The sequence below is a fragment of the Culex quinquefasciatus genome, chromosome 2 (genome assembly GCF_015732765.1).
Source record: "Culex quinquefasciatus strain JHB chromosome 2, VPISU_Cqui_1.0_pri_paternal, whole genome shotgun sequence".
Lineage (NCBI taxonomy): Eukaryota > Metazoa > Arthropoda > Insecta > Diptera > Culicidae > Culex > Culex quinquefasciatus.
Genome location: NC_051862.1, coordinates 174,474,030 through 174,489,553, shown reverse-complemented (window position 1 = coordinate 174,489,553; position 15,524 = coordinate 174,474,030). Strand labels below are relative to the sequence as shown.

The 15,524-nt window shown below is 41.9% G+C and overlaps 1 protein-coding gene across 1 annotated transcript in view; it reads right to left on the bottom strand.

Moving 5' to 3' along the window:
- Positions 1-474: 474 nt before the first annotated feature.
- Positions 475-15,524, bottom strand: part of LOC6033128 (kinesin-like protein CG14535) — a 214,591-nt gene continuing 199,541 nt past the window's right edge. The window contains exons 9-12 of the mRNA XM_038252044.1: positions 4,684-4,887; positions 4,362-4,582; positions 2,510-4,263; positions 475-1,902 (exon numbers count right to left, since the gene is read on the bottom strand). Of these exons, the coding sequence (XP_038107972.1) occupies positions 1,134-1,902; positions 2,510-4,263; positions 4,362-4,582; positions 4,684-4,887 (2,948 nt within the window). The 3' untranslated portion in view covers positions 475-1,133. The remainder of the gene's footprint in view (positions 1,903-2,509; positions 4,264-4,361; positions 4,583-4,683; positions 4,888-15,524) is intronic.

Sequence of the window (15,524 nt, the reverse complement as noted above, 5' to 3'; positions counted from 1 at the left end):
ACTACACATTATTTCTGACATAAAAGATGTACCCATTCCCAGATGTACTATTATCGCGATTTTTTTTTACTGTGTATAGTTGGAAAGTGAATCGAACTATTTAAATTGATTTCAAATTTTAGCAGCATAACTTGTTTTACCCTTTCAGGCCTGAATTTTCAAAAAAATATGTTTTTAGTTAATGATGGTAAAATGATCCTTTATACCTCTCCAACTAACATTGAGTCCAAAACCTCCTTACAAACATCTATACCACTAAGGTGACGTAGGGGTCCTTGCGCACTTTAGATAGGTGTTTACTAACGATCCTTCCAATCCCTGAGGATAGCTTGGACCCGGCCTGGACCCCCTTATGCCCTGGGTAGTATTACACACTCATCAAAAGATGAAGACATAGTATCTCCCGTGTTGGATTATTGTTCCGGATGAGGGTCTAATACAACCACACCAAACAGTGGGATAAGCGTTGTGGAGCCTTCCGGTGGTGGGGCGTCCTCCAAATGCTAATGCTAATGCTAATGCTAATGATGGTAAAATGATCCTGAGGACCATACGAAAATTTAAGGCTATTTTTGAAATTTTTATTTTTGGGTCATATATTTCTTATCAGGCCTGAATGGGTTAAGTTTCAACACAAACAGCCATAGTTGGTTAATAGCATTAAAAGGTAACGATCAATAGCGCTGCACATCCATTTCTTCCACTTGCTTCCCAACAAAGCCATCCTTTCTGTACAAACAACGCAAGCAACGTCGATAGCTTTTCCTTTCATTCTTTTAGATTGATGATAGTCTTCCAATTTTGTTGTGATTAGTGTACGCGATACGCTCCAAACTTAAACTCGACAGTTCAGGCAGTTCCAAAAAAACAATCGTGCAGCAATTGCGGAAAAGCGCGCGCACTGCAAGCTTCCGTTCAACTTTAAATCTGTTATTTATCTTTTTCGTGGAATAAACTTTAGTCCCAAGTACTTCTCCGCTGCAGCATCTCACATTTATTGTCTTCCACCTTCAAACACGTTATTTTTTCTCCCTTCTAACAGACAACGGCGCAAAACTCAAAAAAACAGACAGAGCTAACGAAGAATTAAGCTACAGTAGATCCCCCCCTTAACCTTCCAGCCTACCCTAACCCTAGAAGTCGCTGACGTCCCCCTCGGTGTCCGGGTAGGTACAGTTGAAGGGGTTCCTCAGCCAGTGGCACAGCGATTTGTCAGTTCGGTTGCGGTTCTTCTTGGACTTTTGGACGGCCCGGGAGGCGGCCGATCCGAAGCTGGATTCGTCACTGTCGCGGACGGTCCCCACGCTGTGGTATCCACTCTCGGCTCGGCGCGAGATGCCGGAATGTTTGGAGGTTCGCGGAGTCGAGTCGTGACCGCTGTCGTACGCTTCCGGAGTGGAGAGGGGGAGCAGTGGCAACGTTGGCAGGGTTTGCTGGGGAAGCAACGAGGCGCCGCTTCCTTTGAGGAGGTGGTCCTGTTCGTGGTCGTCCAGGTCTGCGAGCGGGTTCTCGCGGATGTGTTCCTCCGGGTCGAGCAGCAGTCCCGTGGGGTCCTCCTGCTCGAGTTTGGGGAGGTTCGGATCGGAAGCCCCGTCCGGGTGTCGTAACGAGGCGTACTGCTCCATTCCGGCGATGGCCACTATCCCCGTCAGACTGGGCAGTGAGCTTTGGCTTGGGGTTCGCGAGAGGCTGAGCGATTGTCGGCAGTCACGGCAGCGTGGACTCGGCGGGCGGTACGCGGGTTCACTGCAAACGCTGGCGGGTCCCGTGTTGAGACGGTACGCGGGTTCGCTGTAGACGGAACCGGCGTCGCCGAGCCGGAAGGCAACCGGGGTTACCTCGGCCATCGCGAGTTGGGAGGTGAAGATTTCGCGGAGCCGGGCCAGTTGGTCGAATTGGTTGCTGTTGGGAAGAGAAAAAAATAGAATTCGTTAGTAAATATAATTAATTTTATAAAAAATTACCGAATTCGTTCAGAATACTAAGCGCACAAATCGACGCTGTCGTCCTATCTTGTCGTACGTCGCTTTTTGACGTTCCGTGAAAAAAAAAATGTGCGTTTTAATGTTTGACCTTGAATAAACAAAAACGAGAGCACGCAATGCAAACAATAACAAACAAGTTTTGTTTGGTTGACCATTCTGTGAATTGTCCTGAAGTTTGAATAAATTTGGTTGCTAGAGTCCTGAGTTATAATAGAAAATGTTTACGGTAGTCGAGTTCGCACCTGTGTCAAACGCGTTCTGACCTAAAATCCCTTTGGCCAATTGTCTCACTTACATCACTTTGCAGCCTGTGTCAATGACAAAATTGAAACTTCTTTCATATGAAAGATGACAAAAATGCACGGTGTTTTTTTCGGTTTTTATTGAATATCTCAGGATTGAAATCGAATTTTGGGGTTTTGTGAAGGTCAAAAGGTGAGGCGTTCTTAGCTCAATTTTGCCCAAAATGCACGTACGACAAGTTAGCACGACAACGACGAAATGTCAAAAAGAAATCTACTCACCGCATACTCTCCCCGATGACGCAATCGCTGAACGCGTCACCTCCTGCAGCTGCCGCGTTGAAACTCGACGACACCACCGAGACATCGCCATGGCTGAGCGCACTCAACGGATGCTCTCCCCCTCCTATCGCTCCCACTCCCCCAAACCCTCCAACTCCACCCCCTCCCATCATCATGGTCCGCGCAATGTCGTCCTCGGTGACCTGCAGCCCACAGTCCATCATGCCGAGGTTGCTGTGCTGACTGCTGTGGACGCTGGAGCCGTGCCGCGAGCACAACCGGTGGATGCTTTCGTGGGAGATTTCCCTCGAGCCGAGCGGGTCCAGCAGGGGAAGGGCTGGGGGCACCTCCGAGGGACCGCTGTCCTGGTCCTCTTCCTCTTGGCTGTCCTGTTTGCTGCTGGCGGCGGCGGCTGGTTTCTCGCTGGCTGGGTGGGACTTTTCCGAGTGATTGTCGGTTGGGGGAGGGCAGGTGGTTGCGGGGGTAGGGTCTGGAGCGGGTCGTGGGGTGACGGTGGCGTACGTGGGTTGCGGTGCGGTGTCTGGGTTGTCTAGGCTGTAGGCTTGTTTGAGTCCTGTGCGGACGTGGCTTTCGGAGCTGTTGACGACGCCGCTGGTCGCGGTGAACCCGCGGAAGGCTATCGGGTTGACCAAGTCTTCCTGGCGTTCAAGTTCCAGCACGAATCCGTCTTCGTCGGATTTGCTTGGCCGGAAGCGGGGCGGGTTGTAGCTCTGGTGACGACTGTGGGCCGGGGAGTTGTTGGCCGACACGGATTGCATCAGCTGGATGGATTGGTTCTCAACCCACTGCCGGATCATGGACTTTTTGTGGTTGTCCATGAAGCCGTAACTTTGGTTGCTGTGCGCCGCCGGTGGTAGGAACACCTGCGTTGCGCTAGCGGTTTTAGGTCCATCGATCCACGTTTCGTGGTTCTTGACGTGGTTGATCTCCCTCAGGAAGTGTCTCGCTTCGTGAACCTTCGACTTGGACATCCGCGGACCGTCGATCCACTTTTCCTCTCCAACCTGTCGCGAGGGACTCTCCCGATTGGTTCCGGAAGCTGAGGCGGCTCCGGCTGCGGCGGGCCGCCTCATCGGAGAGCCCTTCGGCGTTGGAATGTTGGAGCCCTTGCTAACGCCGACCACATGCTTAAAGGCTCCGGCCACGATTTTGGGGGATGCGTGCTGGGCCGCGATCTGGATTGCACTGGCAACCATATCCGGTTGACCCCCGGCGGCAGACGCCGACTGGTTCCGCTTGAGACTGTCGGTTCGCGTCAAAGGGATAGGGGCTGGGACGGAAGATTGGGCTGCAAGGAGGGAAGTGTCAGTTTTGTACGGAGCTTTCCGCAACGGAGAGGGCAGGGTTTCACTCTTACCTCCTTTGGACGTGGAGGCGGAAGTGGCGGAGGCTTTCTTTTTCTGGGGAGAGGGATTGGGTTTCTCCGCGGCGGAACCTTTGAGCGCCTTGTTCATGGCGCATCGCTGATCGCCGGAGTTGAGACTTGGCAGGTAGACCGGAGGGTGTTCTCCGTCGGTGGGGTCATCGCAGGGTCCGACGTAGATGACGGTGTCCTGCGAAAAGTCCGAACTGGACGGATCGGGACCCTCGGAGGAGCCACCCGACTGGTGACCGGAAGACCCTGCGGCCAGACCGGCGGCGCGGTCTACAAGCAGGTGGTGGCGAGGTTTCCGCCGGCGCAACCGATGGATGCGGGACGCCAGCTGGATCGTGGTCAGGGTGTCGGTGTGGGTCTGATGAAGGAGAGATTATTTTGAAATTACAAATCTCTTCAAAAAGTTTCATCCATAAATTTTATTTTCTCAGAGCTAACATTCACAATCAATCTCACCTGTGAGTGCGCCACATGTGCCACGATGGCCACGTGGCACGTCAACGGTGCCAGACAGTCCCGCAGCAGGGGCGTCAACGGGTGATCCCGGTTTGGGGGATGCTTTTGGCCGCTCAAAATCGCCAGCAGGACGTTCCCGATGCCGGACAGTGGGAGCCCGCCCGTCCGGTTGGCACAACCACCCAGATCGATGAGGTGCAACCGACTTCGGCCACCTTCCACTAGAGAACCGGGTAAAAATTAGAAGAAAACAAAAACACAATTAAGTACGTCTGCAGAACCATAAAAGTGTCCATTTATATTGCATCTTCAGCGCTCTTACCTCCCCGTTTGCCGGACAGACTGTACTGGTACACGTGCAGTGTATAAATAAGGGCCGGTTCGAAGCTGCCGCTGCTGCCCTGGGCCCGCCCGGACAGGGCCAGGTCCAGGAAGAGGGCGGCCCGCTCCGCCGTGGGGGCGCGCAGTTCGGTGGGCCGCCCGAGGAAGTCGTCCCGCAGATACATGCCGGGCGAGTCGTCGGATTCTGGAACGGGGATAAAGAGAAAAGAATATTAGTTTTTTAGAGGTTTGGCAAGAATGAGTTGGACGAGGATTTATTTCAAAATTAAATTTTCTACAAATTTGGAGCAGTGAGAATTTTTCCATATCATCATATAAAATCAATTATTGAACAAATTTAACATTTGAAATAAAATTATTTGGAAATGTTACTACGACAACCATTGACTCCTGAAATCCCCTACTCTTGAAATTTTGAAGAAATGCATATATTTTAAACTATAAACAGAATGTTTAATGTTGATGTTACAGTACGCCTATCAACTCAAACTGTTCAAATCAATAAATTTTCCTAAAAATACTATTGTAAATGCAACATTCCTCCGAACAAACCATTTCTTCCTCGACACACAACGGTGAAAACACTGTCACATATGCGTAACGAAAACGGACCTGTGCCTGGGCTTGAGAAGGAAACACTTTCTATTTCGGCACTCCCGGCACGTCCCGGGGATTTTCTTCGATTTTTTCCTCCAAATGAGCCTTATAAAAATTCCGGTCACACATCTCAGTCTCATCATTTTGGGCCTGACGTTCTTGGGACTATGAAATGGGATAGAGTGGGAGGGTTGGGGAACCAGCTGCTGCCAGGCCAGACGATGAATTGGATACAGTGTGACAGTATCAATATTAGAAGGTGAGACAGCTCCTTTTTCCCTTTTCTATTTTTGGGTATTGTGGGCAGTGATGTGAGATTTCTGGAATTGTTGTTTTTTGTTAAAAATTACTTCATAAATTAGCATTAGAGAAAATATAATTATAAAACTATCTTCCGAAAAAACATTTTTTTTTTAAACTTGGAACGTTTATAAAACATTAAATTGTAACTTAGACATCCCTGCATATTTTTCTACAAATCCCTCGCTCGAAAAAAAGCCCATTCATGGAGAAAGGTATCGATTTATGGTTCCCGGCGATCTTTAAAATGCCAAACGCCGGTGTGTCGACTCAGCAACCTTCCAAGGAAGTCCAAGAAAAACACCGGGAAAAAGGCTTTAGTCACACGTGTGACCAGAAACCTTCCCCTCACGAATTTTGCAATAAGTTTTAGTAAGTTATACCCGAGACCGATTACCTGCTGATTGGGGGGGACCGGTCAGAATGGGAGAAAAGCATTCTTTTTTTTTTGTTCCGGGAAACATTTTGTTTGTCATTCGATTTTGTTCGAAAAAAATCAGTCCGCTGTGTGGGGGTGGGGGAAAAGGGTCACGCGGCGGCAGCCGGACTAAATCGTTTGACGATTATGAGGGCGTTTTGGATGCTGCCGGTGTTTTTTGCCCTCACCCTTAATCATCGATGGTCTGCTGGGTTTTGGCTAGGGAGAGCAGCTAGCGAGGGGGTGATTGGAAGTGGAAAATCCGGATAAAAAGTTGGTCATTTATTACGGCATTGATTGAATGATTGGCTGGGATGGAAAAGGTTTTCCTGATTTTGTTTTTTTTCTGTGCTGGGTAGGGATGAGGAAAGGATGATTTGGATTTTGAGCCGTTCTCGGTAATAAAGACCCTTTTGGAAGAGTTTATTATATCGAAATTGGCTATTTCTGAATCTTGATTTTTACAGAATGATCTCTGAGAGATAAGGATGTTTTCATTATTCGATACCTTCTATGGTTGACTCTTGAAAATCAGTTTTTTCCTGATTTGACAAACTCAAGAAAAAAAAAATAGTTTATTCGATGAAGGTTATTAATCTTTGATGAATTTAGATGAATACTTGCAGTTCTGCTTCGACGATTTTGAAGGTGTGCGTATGATAATATGTTTTGCTTTAATTTTTATTTCCTGCTAGCAAGGTTATTTTTTTAGTTTAATTTATTTCATTTCGCGCGGGAAAACTAATCGCCGAAAAAAAAAATTCAACTATGGAAATGAGCCAAAAATGCACAAACAGTGGCCCAGATCGCAAAATTAAGTAGAAAATAGATTTTCCGAAAAAAGGAGATTTTTTTGAGCTTTGGTGTCTTCAGACGAGTTGTTGAAAATGGGAAAGGGCAACTTTTGGTCTGGCTAAAAATTAGAGTTGTTGACGGTTAGGGTGTTATATAAAATTCTCTTTTCAGGAATATTTAAGGGTTTTTTTTTCTTTTTCTTAGAAAAGTTTTATCAAGTGATCTACGCCTTCTCTGACTAATTTTGTACATAGCATTAGAGTATAACCTCAATTGCTACGTTCAAAAGATAGCTAGATAAGACTTTGGTGTCTTCGAAAATGTAGCGTGGATTGGCATGTCCAAACATAGCAAAAATATTCTTGGGGAGTTAGATTTTTTTAAACACCCTAACCGTGAATTACCCAATTTAAAAAAAAAAAACGTGTAGGGCGAGGATTCGTCCCAGGAAAAAATCCTTTTACTAAATTGAAGGTTTAGATGCGCTCTTTCGATTGAATTTTGGCCCGAAACCCGGAACTCAAAGTCTGATTTTTGAGAGCTCTTTTTCTGAAATACATGAGCGATGTCTGTATCCGCTCTTAAAAATTTGTGTCTTCCATCATTGGAAAACCGCTCGTAAAACCCACAATTTTTATATTTCAGATCTGTAGCCGTGGGGTCGGAGACGAACATTTTATTTTTAGATTCACAATTTTTGACCAGTAAATGTGTTCAATGCTATATTTAGAGGTATTTTTTGCACAATTTTACAGATAACACTATCAAATTAAAAGAATTCAGTTTCAAACAAAAAGCCATTCGAAAACCAACAATATTCAGCTTGTGGAGCAAGGTTTTGAACAATAGTCCCATATTTTGGCCACCCTATGCAAAGTCAATATAGTTCAATCAGGTGGTTTAATTAATTTGTCGGCCTCAAAAAGGAGGAATTTACATTTTCATTACAATAAAAATTATCTAAGTTTTTAGATTTTTGAATAAAATCGGTCATTTCAATCAAAAGGTTGTTCAAAATTAACAGAAAATGAAAAATCTGTCTAAATCTGGTACAGATAACAATGAATCCTGGCAACCCTGTTGAAAAAAAAACAGGCCTCAAAAAAAATCATCCTTAAAAATTTGCGGTACAATGACATTTGATTAACATGCTTCAATGTTCCATGTGCTTTAGTGTTGTGACCTAAAACTGGCAGTACTCCACATTATTCCCCCATAAATCACCAAGGAATACCATTACTACTCCACGTCCAAAGCCCCGTCCGAACACTTTCCATCAAAACGCGTCAAAACAGTCCAGCTCCAGGAACGATTTATTGCCAATTTCTCAGAGCCTGGACTGCTTATTATGACTTACGGACCTTGCGGACCATTACACGACCATAGCCATAGTGTGCCACGCCATAAAACGCAAACTGTTGCGCCCAAAACTTGACCAGCTCTCAAGATCCAGCGATACGGACCGAGGCAAGAAGCACTTTTATGACACGCCTTGCCACTTTTTCCGGACTTCCGAGAGATGCCTTTTTTTTGCCTCGCTTTCCTCAACCCGAATGCCGAACGTTTAAGGAGAATGATAATGGCGAATCATTACCGTAATGAGTTGGGAATTTCGTTTCGATCTCTGAATGGAACACGAGCGCGGACGGGCGCGGGCGTTTCCAATAGATGGTTGAGGAAGTCGGGTGGGGGTGGTGGAAATTGTTGAATGAATAATTTTGCCTGCTCTTCCTGGTAAAGAGGATGACGATGACGGCGGGAGAGGAAGGCTTTTTCATTAGAGTGATTTCCGGTTATAATTCTTGAGTTGAGAGCAGTGAGTGGTTCTTTGTGCGATTTTGTCGCAAGTGGTAATAATCTGCTATTAACGTAATTATTTACCAATGAAGATGGCGCAACCAGTTTGCGCTTTTATTGCCGTTAAAGTGTTTCTGCAGCTGTTGGCAATTTTCATTTAATCGCATCTGTTGCAGTAACAAAGTTAAAGTATATCTCTCCGGCAAACAAATTCCGAGTCCAACTTTCCAAGCCCTAACTGGATCAACTCCGGGAAGACCAAACAAACAATCCTCGCCTGCACAGCAAAAAATCCGATGGTAAAATCGCATGCAAAAGCATGCACATCACCTTCGTCAAAATAAACACTTATTATTACACACTGCATGTACAATTTTTGCAAACACAAAAAAAAGTTGCAACCGATGGGATTCAAACCGAGCACCAACAATAAGGACTGGCGCCTTAGCCCACTCGGCCATCAGACCGATGAAAAGCTGTAAGGATAAACGCATATATGAGCTCGACATTTCGGTCAAGCAGGTTTCCCATACTGATGGGCTACATATTTCAGGATGTAATATTACACAGAATTTCATAAAATAATGCAAAATTTATTTTACACCCAGGCCTTTTACACGCAGCTGGATAACTACTTTTTTAGCTGTGTGGTCCGGACTGTGCTGTGCAAACACTAATTGAAACTACATTGCTGTGGGGGCCGAAAAACTTTAAAAGCCACCTCTAATGGAAAAAGTTGATCCCAGCAAATGGAAAACATGACTTTAAAACTTTTAATCTTTGCCCCGGCGTCTGGTCTGCTCCGGCGCCAGAATACCAACGTCCTTTGGACACTGAATCCTGTAGGTAGACGGAGAGCGCTTCACCCAGACCTGGGATCATCCGCCCTAAGCTTGATTCCGGAGATATTTTGCAACTCGCCCTAGAACGAGCTTGGCGAGCGTGTGTCGTCAGCACGTATTTACTCCCCCAAAATCTGCTGCTCCACGTGTCGTGAGCACACGTGACTTTTCCCTCCCCAAAGTTGGTGTGTGTGCTAATCCATGAGCTGCATTCTCAGGACTTCCTCCGGTGTGCAAAGGTATTCGTGGGAGTGATTTTTGAACTCGTTTTCCAAACTGATTACGGGGAACTTTTTTGTTGGTTCAACTGGAAGTCAAGCTGGGATTCTGCTGTGCTCTACGTATGATTAACTGTGCTACAAGGAAAGACACTTTCTGCTGGATCATCCCCGTCATGTAGACTCGGTTGATGAAGGGATGGAACTTGTTAGGATGTTGTGTCATCTGGTTTTTTGGGAAAAATGAGTTTTGTGAGCTGTTCGGGACAATGTTGGCAGACATATATTTTAATGTTTCAATTTCATGTAATATTCTTGAGTAACATTTTAATCAAACTTAACATTAAAAATAATACCAACAAAATTCAACTGGCAACACTTTCCACCCAAAACTTGACCATTCCGCAGCACTTCAGCCCTATTAATTCCAGTCAAAATATTGCCCCTTTCGGTCACCTCGGATCATGGACCATCAATTCCCTTTGCCCTCTCCCCGTTGACGTCAGCAGCTGACAGTGTTTGTCCAGCGAGGGGGTTGTTGTTGTCGGTGATAAATTCTGTCATTTACCATCACTGACAACCGACCCTTCCTGTCGGTGTCACAACGCGCTCTGTTGACCGTTCGAGAGGGGGTTCGTCGCCGTTACCGTCATTATGAGTTTAATGTAAAATGCAAATATGTTGTTACAACACGGCGACGAGGATGGACAGGGCTGGAAAAGTGCACATTTTTCCCGCTGACCTAGCTTTTCGACAAGAGGGGCACACATTTCTCTCCAACATGTAAAGTTTGAAAGTGGCCTGCTCTCCATCCGATGGGTGTGTAGGGCAATTTCTCGCAACCATGTACATGATACACGTGGAAATTTGTAACTGCCAAAGTGCATGTGGAGGGGCCGAAAATTGACGTTGCTTCTGGGTGGAACATGTAGCAGTTCGTGGTGGATGCAAATGATGACTCGGCAATTCAGAAGAGGTGGACGGTGCTCGATAAAGGTACAACGACGGCAGATATGTATTCATTGAACTGACCAAAAGAGCATAACATGTTTGGGAAAGTAACAAGTGTGCACTTCAATACTTTGTGTGTTTTTTTTTTTGGCTTGAAATAAAAGAAATACTTTTGCATTGAAATTGAATCCTACTAGGGATGCGGTTTGGGATATTCAGAGGACTTTTTGATAGATATAAGTAACAGAAAAACTTGGAATCCAAATAACTAGAACTTTTTCAAAAATCTTAAACAAATCCAAACATTATCATTGCACGGTTATCCGTATATTTATTCTTGGGTAACCAAAGACGGATAGACCTATTCAAATTACTACATTAAAATATCTCCAAAAATATTGAATTCAAATATCCATTTTGGGTCTCGGCTCCTATGATAATTTTGCATTTAAAATTGAATCATAAGTTCATAACATATCGTCGATTGCATTATGCTTATATAAAACTTTTAATTTCTGATTTTCATCTTTGCAAGGTTATTTCTCAGCAAAGGAAAAAAATGTAAAGAAAATTGTTAACCCTCTCAACCCAACCCTGCCTTGAGACGGGCTTCGATTTAAAAAAATCGCCAAAAATCCATTTTTCAACCAATTTTTGATCTTTAAAAAGCATTGGAAAGAAAACTCTTAACATTTTAAAAAATTTATGGGTTAGAAGTTTCACTTGTTTTATGTGACTTTGCCAATATTTTTAAAATGTCATTTTTTAGGGGTCTTTTTTGACTGTGGTTTTTACTAACATTTCCTATATTTTAGTAAAAAGAATTATGCAGTGATTTTTCCAGTGTCCCAGACTATGCCTTTATTAATTTTTTACATTTTAAATGATAATGGTGCCATTTTATAGCAGAAAATGTGAAAAACAAGCAAACAATTTTAAAAGTGACTGTAAAACAATTAAAAAATTAGATAGGCAAAATTTAATGATGTAGAATAGGCCAAATAGTACCAAAAACAAACATAAGTTAAACAAGATAAATGCAAATAAAATACTAAACTAAAACAAGAAAAACAAAAAAAAAACAAGAGTAGTAAAGTTTTTCGTAGAACAAAAGTTGCTCAAAATGACCTCCTGAACAAAGGAAATATAAAACATTTCGAAAAAAAATTGGGCAGTAGAGGGTTAATTCAATAAATTGATGAAAATGTATAGACACAATTATTTTCTTTAATTGACAATATGTGTATCAAAATAAGCAAATTGGCATACACAATTTTGAATGTATGTTAAACCATGCAGAATTTTGCTTCGTTTAATACCCATACTGCATATTTAAAAAAATATTGATTTCGAAAAAATACGGAATTTTATTAAAATTTAAGTATTTTACAAAAAAAACCCTAATAATGTGAAAAAGAATACAAAATTACAAAATTACCCATATGGAAAATTTTGGAAATTCTATGGAATTTAAAAAAACGGTATTTTCTGTAACTTTTTGTATTTTCCAAAAAACTCTCATAAAGTCAAATAACATACACAATTCCGTTTCGCTTGATACCCATATTGCAAATTACGAAAATTTTAGTTTATTTGAAAAAATATGATATTTCGAGAAATATTTGTATTTAAAAAAAAACACTTTAAAGAGTTAAAAAAAAATCAACCAAAATTTCGCATCGTTTGATACTCATATTGCACAATAAGAATATTGGAGTACTTTCGAAAAAGCACAGTATTTTGTGAAATTTTTTGAGTATTTTTACTTTGAAACTTACTACAATTTCAAAAAATATATTCTATTATCGTCTAACTATTAACCATTATCGTTTTATGTTTAATGTGCATGTTTAATGTCTTTGTTTATGTTATGCTAAATCAACACTTTTTTTTTAATTTACACAACAAGTAGAGAAAAAATATTGAAAAATCAGAGATGGTATGCTTCATGCATAGCATTTTTAAAAGCATTTCTTTAAAATTACGGTTTTAAAACATGTTTTTATTCAATATTATAACAATTTGACTATTAAAGGTAGACTTTCATAATGAAAAAATGGATTGGAATTTTTCATATTCAGATTGAATTATTTTGCTTCATAATATTATTATTGATCTCAAACAATCAGGCCCAATCAGATTTTTTCTGAGTTCCGTAATTTTTTTTAAATTTATATTTTATAACAAACTGTTTTATTGCTTTTTGATTATTTTATGAAACTTTCCAAGGGGGGGTAAATCTTTCAGAATTTTTCTATTATGCTAAAATGGCGTAGAAAATTCAAGTAATATTAATAATTTTCTCTAGACTAGACTGTTAATTCTTGTTTTGATGTGGATAAATCAATATTTTTTTTTGTTTGGAATGGACAATTAAATGTTAAATAAATAAAATGGCAGGAAATCAGAGAAAACATTACACTTTATAAATAAAATATGTTGAAATAATAATAATAATAACAATGCGCTTGCTCATTAATTTATTTTATATTTATTTAGGTTAGTTTCATATTATTATTGATTCAATGTTATTGAACATTAACAAACTTGTTATGCAATGTCTTTTAAATGAAGGTTTTGCATATTTCACTCTAATTCTTTTAGTTCTATTCGGTTGATAATTTCATGTCAAGTCAATCTTTGACTAAAATAAACTAAGAATTTTAGAAAATATGTTTTGTTAGTGTCAAGTTAAATATGATAATGAAAATGTTTAGGTAATTAAAGAATTATATCAAATAAAGTGTAAAATGTACTTCTTGAATTTTAACATTAGATTTTAAAGGTTGGTTTAACAATTTTTATGTTTTGTGTAACTTCCGTGAAACTGTGTTTTGGGATTGTGGTCCCCGTGAAAATAACATTTTTTTTTCATAAAAAATCACAAACCTTGCAAATTACTCTTGAAATAATACTTGAGGCTTTTTTTCTAGAAAAAACAAAAAACCATCTTCATCACCATAATTAAGCTACTTCAGGTTCACCACCTTCACAAACTACCGACAACCTCATCTGAGTGGAAAAATGTTAATCCATCGGATCCGGTCATTGAAAATTCCCTCTCTCTCCCCCTGCTGTTCTGGAAAAACCTCCTGGGAAAACTTTTCACCACAAAACCGGACACAATGAAGTCCGGACCGAGTGCGGCCAGCTAATCGTGAACTTCCCTCTGCCAGAGTCCCTCGGAATGGAAATGAATAACAAGCAGCAGCAGCGGTGAGCTGCGGTGAGTATACTTGGCCATCGACCGCTCGTTCTGAACCAGAAGTCGGTGGAAGAAACACGGCTGCTGCTGGTATTCTCCAAGGTGCACTACAGCTGCCGGTCTTCTCTCTAACTGGAGTTGGTTGGAAATGGAAATGAAATAAAATGCTGATTCCTATTCATTTAATACCTTCATCGCTGCGGTTTTGCTCCTGTACAATTCTCCGATGGGAATCGTCACGGCGAATGGCCACAGTGCTTCACGATGGAGGACCGCAATTTATTCTCGATGTACCTGCCTCCACTCGATGCTTATCGGAGAAGGAGTGGTTGATGGTTGATTGCTTGTGGTTTATGAATTAGTTGAAGCCTTTTGTAGTATTGCTTGAATTGTGTTGCCTAACGATACTTTAACAAATATTTTCAAATGCTAACTCAAATTTAATGACTGCAAAACCATTCATTCGAAAACTGTTCACTTCATTTTCGCTGAAACAATTGACATTCCAAAAGTGCTCTATTCCACCAGCTGAGGAATTTCAATTAAAACGGCACTGCGGTTCAAATTCCACAACCAAATTCAGAGCACAGATTTCAAGCATCTCCCGGCACTTTCCAGTATAGTGTTCATAATTGCGCAACGATTTCGTCAAAAACTATAGGGTCACTCACCCTCCCTTAGGGGAATTTTTCGCAAATTCACGCAACTCCACGAAAAAAAAACCCGCCCCAAGTCACAGACGAAAATCAGACGACACATTTGATGGGACACACAAGTTCCGCACCATTTACCCCACCCGGGGGTTAGAGGAAGCGAGCTTATTTCGATAGCCCGTCAATTTGAACTCCCGCTCGTCGCAATTTCGGCCGCGTCGCGGTAATTAATTTGAACTTTGTTATAGGCACAATTCCGCGAGGGGCCAACCGAAAGCGACCGCCATCCAACATTCGGGGAATAAACTGAATCTGTTTCGTCGTCGTCGTGGTCGCTTTGGGCTGGGAAACACGAGTACAAATTAGTTCCATTTAATTAAGCACCTACCGAAGCGGGAATCGGAAATAGGCGTACGCGAGAGCTGGTGGATTTGGAACCGGTCCATCGCTGGAGGGGATCCGGAACTGGGACGAGTTCCGGAGTGAACCTCAAAAGTGGTACGCAGGGGCACAAATGAGCAAACACGGTGCGGGACGCAGCAAAAGCGTGAGATAGAACACGGTGGGTCGAAATTGGGGTTACCAGGTTTGAACTGAAAAAAATCTGGAAAAATATGACAAGCCAATATCCCACAAAGTTATGAGCAAAAATGTGACAAAAAGCACTTTTTATGCATTTGACTTGTGAATCAACAATCAGGATGAATTAGTCAAAATATTTAATGTTGAAATAGTGATAATTTATTTAGACTTTTGTATATGCTTAAGACACAATTCTATATAAAATCAGCCGATTTCAATAATATATTTTATATATGGCTCATACTTTGTGGGGGCCTTCCCTATGACCAATGATGCTTTTTTGTGTCATCGGTTCACCCATACAATTTTGGGAGCTGTACATACAAAAATGGTACGTAAATATTCTTAAATCTGTAACTTTTGAATGAAATTTCTGATCATTTTGGTACATGGAAAAAATGGCCGATTTTTTAATTAACTTGTTTTACACAAAAACTACATTCTCAAAATCCATATTTTTTGA